The 6204-nt window shown below is 44.4% G+C and overlaps 1 protein-coding gene across 1 annotated transcript in view; it reads left to right on the top strand.

The window, feature by feature from the left end:
- lpar4 (lysophosphatidic acid receptor 4) overlaps positions 1–5083 on the top strand; it is a 9424-nt gene extending 4341 nt beyond the window's left edge. Inside the window, exons 2-3 of the mRNA XM_008294686.1 lie at positions 1055–1845; positions 3436–5083. Of these exons, the coding sequence (XP_008292908.1) occupies positions 1270–1845; positions 3436–3921 (1062 nt within the window). The 5' untranslated portion in view covers positions 1055–1269 and the 3' untranslated portion in view covers positions 3922–5083. The remainder of the gene's footprint in view (positions 1–1054; positions 1846–3435) is intronic.
- The last annotated feature ends 1121 nt before the right edge of the window (positions 5084–6204 follow it).

The following is a 6204-nucleotide window of genomic DNA, read 5'->3' as shown; positions in this document are numbered from 1 at the left end:
GCTCATAACACACTGTGACACAGATAAGATAGTACTCGCTCCCACATTCCCAACAGTCTGACGTCACACACTGGAGTAAACAGCCAGATAAACTCATTGTCTCCCACAATGTCAAATCACTGTGATTGTTAACATTTGACAAAACTATTGTATTTGTTGTGCGGCTGAGTTGTGTGATGGTGGGAGCAGCTCTGCGCCGCTCACCCCCCCACCCCCCGTCCCTCCTCTACAGCCAGCACGCTGAGTTATTTACTTCTTCCAGCTGGAGTTCAGCCACGGACTCTTTTCTGTGCTTTTATGGTTGGAAGTGGATTTTGCATTGAGCTGTTTAGCGCTGGTTCATGAATGTAGATGGGATGTAAGGAAAGTTTAGCCTCGTCTACAGTCAATCTGTCTGTTTATTGCAGCCTGATGGGAACCTGAATGCTGTCATGGAACTAACAGAGTTGAATTTATACTGACAAATAGCAAACATGCACATATATGCAAACATGTCTACGTGATAATAGCTGTATGAATTTACCAAAGTCCATGCCTTAAATTTGCTTTTCAAACATCTCAGTCATGCTGCATGTTTTTGATTCTTCTCTGTCCAACATTACATCATTCTAAGACACTTCACTGCATTTGTAAACTTATTCTAGACTGATGGTAGAACAGCTTTGTTGTTTAGATTGACATTCTGCAGCCAGTGATGGTGAAAATATGATAATATTGAGAAGAAAGGTGGATGATTTTTAATGGTTGTGGATGGATCTTGGATGCAGATGAGTAGCGTAGAGTTCCTGACTCATTTACACATCGTTTCTCAAGGTTGTGTTTGTCTCCTGTAATTCTGGCTACATAAGGGCATTTCTACTTTGTGAAACTGAGCTGTCACATACATTTTTTTCCATCCATACTGTTAGAATTACAATTTCAACATGTTCAATAGGTGTTCAACGGTATAAACAAGTCAGCTTCATCTTCTGGAGAGCTGACACGTCTTGCTTCTTGTTGCTGTACCTTTCATAGTGAGGAAGTGCCTGAGTGCCTTTTCCTTTTCTCTCTGCAGGAGGACCGAGCGGCCCTGCGGTCGTGCATCCTGACCGTCTCTGCCTCCGTTTGTGTGTCCACGATGACTCGAAGGAGGCTCGACTGGTGGGTCCCCCGCTGACACCTCCGATCCCCAGATATCCGCTCCAGTTCCCCCTCCCTCTTCCTGACCGCTTTTGTGTACCCTTTATTTTGGCGGAGACCCCCCCACCGCCCCGCATCTGAGCTGTCACCATGGCTAGCTTGGTGCTGAACGAGACTGGAATGGAGGATTGTGGGATTGACGACTCCTTCAAGTACAACTTGTACTCGGTGGTTTACAGCGTGGTCTTTGTTTTAGGCCTGATAACCAACTGCGCCGCCCTCTTCGTGTTCTGCTTCCGGATGAAGATGCGCAACGAGACCACCATGTTTATGACTAACTTAGCGTTATCGGATTTAGTGTTTGTTTTCACGCTGCCGTTCAAGGTGTTCTACAACGTGAACCGCCACTGGCCCTTTGGAGACGGACTGTGCAAGGTGTCGGGAACGGCCTTCATCACCAACATCTACGGCAGCATGCTCTTCCTCACCTGCATCAGCGTGGACCGCTTCCTGGCGATAGTCTACCCCTTCCGGTCTCGTTCCATCCGCACGCGGAGGAACGCGGCGCTGGTTTGTGCCGCCGTGTGGCTGACCATCGTGGGAGGAGGGATATCGGTGACCTTCTTCTCCACCATCAACAGCACCAACAGAGCCACCACCTGCTTCGAGGGCTTTTCCAAGAGCACCTGGAGGACCTACCTGTCCAAAATCACCATCTTCATTGAGGTGAATGGAGACACGTTAACATGCACACTACTTTTACACCTAGTTTTCTTTTTTTTAGGACGACCAAAGACGTCACAGTGATGCCCCAGCTACAATTTCTTGGTCTTAAATACATTCTGGGAAAATTCTATGAAGTCCAGTAATGTTTTTGGCAGGAAGTTTTATTTTAGTTCCCATAATGTTCTTACAGGGAGGATGAAGTTCTTCAAGAAACAAATGTTGTTAAGACATTTTCCGAATGTTACTTCAAGAACTTTCTTCCTTTGTCGTTATGTAACAACTTTTGTAAAAGAACAGCAACATTCCCGGAACGTCCTCCAAAATGTTGCACTTTTGTTGATATGACTCGAACACACATTCCCTGCAAGCAGAGAACATTCCCACAACATTGGCTAACATTACCTAAAAGTTCTAATAATGTTTTAAAGAAAACAATTTAATCTGAGGCATAAAGAACTTTCAGGGGATATTTATCATTTCAAATAATGTTCCTGTGAGGTTAAAAGTTAACTAAGACAGAACGTTGAAACATTCAGAGGATGTTTGGAGGATGAAAACAAAAGAAGAACATTCTCAAACCAACATTTAGAAAGGGTTTTCCAGATGTTATTCAGGCCTCAGGAGATAGAATCCAGCAAGATTTTTTTTTTGTTCTAAAAGCATTCTGAGAAAGTTGTGAAAGGTTCTGGCAAAGTTTCCAGTGTGAAGCTCTCTTTGTTTCTCAGAATTTTGTTCTTAAAGGCAGGATAAAGTTCTCTAAAGACACTCAACAAACATTCTTTCTTTGTTATTCTGTAACCTTGTGGCGACGTCTCATAATAGAACAGCAACATCCCCAAAACATCTTCAGAATATTGCAGGCAAAATGTTCCGTCTTTGTTCATATATCACAGACTTGAAAACACATTCTGTCTTCTGAGGCCTGGATAGCAACCAGAAAACATTTTTTGAATGTTGGTTTGAGAACATTCTTTTGTAATCACGTAAGATATTCTGACGACATTCTCTAAGCATCCTCTGAATGTCAGAACGTTCCCTTTTACCTCACAGGAACATTAGTTAAAGTGATAAATATTCTTGCAACGTTCTTTGAACATGAGAATAAAATATTTTCTTCAAAACATGAGAAATTTTAGGTAACAATAGCTAATGTTGTGGGAACATTCCCTGTAATATAATATATTAACAAAGGTGGAACATTTTGCCTGCAATATTCTGAGGATGTTCTGGGGACATTGCTGAAGCAACATTCAGAAAATGAACTTTGTCCTGCCTTTAAGAACAACATTCTGGGAACAAAAAGAAAACTTCCTGCTAAAAACATTGCCAGAACTTTGCAGAACTTTCTCGGAAGGTTCTTAGAACAAATGTGTGAACAAATATATTTTAGGAGGATTCTGTCTTCTGGGGCCTGGATAACATTGTTCAACAACAACGTTCTTGAATCATTTGGAAAATGTTTTAAGAACATTTTTAGTGTCTTTGAAGAACTTTTAGGTAATGCTAGCCAATGTTGTGGGAACATTTCCTGCCAGGTGGGGTTTTACTTTTATCAAATTAATGTTTTTGTTCTACTTGTTGTTTCCACAGATTGTTGGTTTCCTCCTCCCCCTCCTGGCCAACTTGGTCTGCTCCTCGCTGGTTCTTCGGACGCTGCGCCGCCCGATGACTGTCGGTCACGGCTGCGACAGCAAGAGACGTGTCCTGCGGATGATTCTGGTCCATCTCGCCATCTTCATCATCTGCTTCGTCCCCTATAACTCCATCCTCTTCCTGTACGCTCTGGTGCGGACCCAGGCCCTGGCTAACTGCGCTGTGGAGCGCTTTGCCCGGACACTTTACCCCATCACTCTGTGCATGGCAAGTCTGAACTGCTGCCTGGACCCTGTCGTCTACTACTTCACCTCAGAGAGCTTCCAGAAGAGCCTGACCTTGGGGGGCAAAGGGGGCTCCCGGCCCGAGAGCATCCCCCGCAGCGACACCGAGACCCAGGACACCTCGAACACTCTCCCCAGAGACACTCACACTCTGGCCAGCAATGGAAAAGAGACAAAGATGTCTGAGAGTCGATTCTGACTCCGCTGAAGAAAGTAAAGACACACAGAGTGGGTTTGACAGGAGCCTTGAACTTGAAAAGTAAAGCAATCAGCTGTTTGGTAATGGAAGTGGCAAACACATAACTCACCAGATTAGTTAATTCCTGAGGTAAGTCCTGCGGTATGGCCTGGGCTTTTGGATTAATCCACCAGCGGAGAACAGAGGAATGTATCTGTGTGTATTATGAGAGAACACTACAGGGACCAGAGACTGGCTACACAGGGACTATTGTGACAGTCCAGAGACACACAGAGCCTCTAAAGGAGACTCCAACTCATCACCACTCAGGCTTAACGCCCACAAACACTTACAAATGCACTGGATTGTGGATAAGATGGAGATTTCCGTCCACGTTGTTGCTGTTTTGTAACCCAACGAGCCCTTAAGGTTTATTCGTATAAAGATCAAGCTTTCACAGATCATTTTATCACCGTAGTGTTACGACACTCTTGTTACTACTGTATAACACGGCATTGTGTCGACCTGCTGAGTCAAATGTGTCCCACGTTGAAGTTTAAGGCCACTAAATGTCTGTTTTGATTTGCTTTTGTGGCCGCATTTATTATTTCCGTCCCCCGGCCGGGCCTCGTGCCTGTCCTCTCGGTCGAACCTTCTCTGAACTGCCCTTTTGTCAGCAACACTGTAAGTTTGAACTCACGGAGGAGTTTGTTCTGCATTTTCACCAAGTGCGAGCTTGTTCTCGGCGCACAGGGCAGCTCTGATTTAGTCCAAGACCTTGGCCTGTGTGCTGTGTCACAGGCCAAATGCTTATTATGACTGGAGCAATGGTCCATTGTTTGCTTCTGAATGAGCTCTCTCTGTCTTAATCTGGCCTGAGACTGCAGATCTGCTCAAAGTCTCTTACACACTGCAAATGTGCACACACTCCAAAGTACGGATGAACACTGTTGACTGTTTACCCGAAATCTTACAAAGCACGAAGCACAAAAACAATAATGACTCAGCAGATTCAGTGGTTGAAATTGCTGAATTTGCGTGTATGAATTTGTGGGCAGTTTGTTGAACACTTTTGTCTGAAAAACCCTAAGCTTGCCGACAGCGTGCCGGCATTTGTCACGCAGTCCCAGCAGGATGTAAGACCTGGTCATTTACAGTGGTGAAATAAACTGATTTTGCAGGATTTTGATTTTGTGGTGGATATTTTGCTTCGAGTACAACTTTGGGAAATATTGGCATGCAAAAATTGAGGAACTCATTTACTTTACTGCACCATCTTCTTTCATTTCACTGCACTGGAAAACGCTTTTAGACTCTGAGGGCTTTTATTCTCTCTTTTGTCTTTAGTGAATGAAACAACTCAGTTTGCTCCTCTGCTCTTTAGCTTTAGCAGTTCACCAGCTAGTCCTGTGATTGGTTCTCATGTTACTTAGCATTTAAGCACCAACTATTTCTCCTGCATGAATGCATAAACTGTGCTGTGCCACTTTCTGATATAAACAGGCCTCTGACAGTCGTGCCAAGGCCCAGTGGCAGCCTCATCCATATGTTTCTGAGCTGATTTCTGCCTGGTGCATTCACCAAAGTGTTGTTTATTCACTCTTTCATAGAGCAATGCAGCAGTTGAGGTTCATGGCCTGAGATGGGAACATGACAGGCCTCTATACCTGCTGCAGAGAATGAAGAAGAGAGTGAGAAAATAGATGTGGTAATCCTAGCAGACCTTCCTGGCTGTGTGAGCGATGCACATTTAGCAACAGAGACAGCGAGCCGACGCACTGGGATTTGGGGTCAAGGGTAGCAGAGAGGAGGGCGACCACACTGGAGTGGATAGAAGAAGGGCAGGAAATGAGAAGAGTGGGAGTGCACAAGCATGCAAGAGCTCCCCTTTACCCCTCGAGTGCTTTATGTCAAGAATGTTGCCTCCGTTTTGCAACAGAAGACACTCAAATGTCTGGTTTAAAGGAGCCGTCTGTCCTTTTAGATGTAAAAAAAAAAAAAAAAGTTAAAATGCACACTGTAGCCGTGGCCTCTTCTGACATCTAGTGGCCATAAGTTGGAACATCCATCCATCCATCCGTTATTTATACACTGCAGTCGTGGCCAAAAGTTTTGGGAATGACACAAATATCAAATTTTCACAGGGTCTGCTGCTTCAGGGTCTTTAGGTGTTTATTAGGGTCCGAGCACCCAAAAGGGTGCGAAGACCCTATTGGAACTGCTCGGATTATTATTATTATTCGTACCAAAGACACGCGTTTTTGAGGCCCTAAACATACTCGAAAACTCACCAAAATTGCCATG

Source organism: Stegastes partitus, unplaced genomic scaffold (genome assembly GCF_000690725.1).
Source record: "Stegastes partitus isolate 25-593 unplaced genomic scaffold, Stegastes_partitus-1.0.2 Scaffold987, whole genome shotgun sequence".
NCBI classification, from domain to species: Eukaryota; Metazoa; Chordata; class Actinopteri; family Pomacentridae; genus Stegastes; species Stegastes partitus.
Note: the sequence above shows the minus strand (reverse complement) of the source record. Positions and strands in the feature narration are given on the sequence as shown.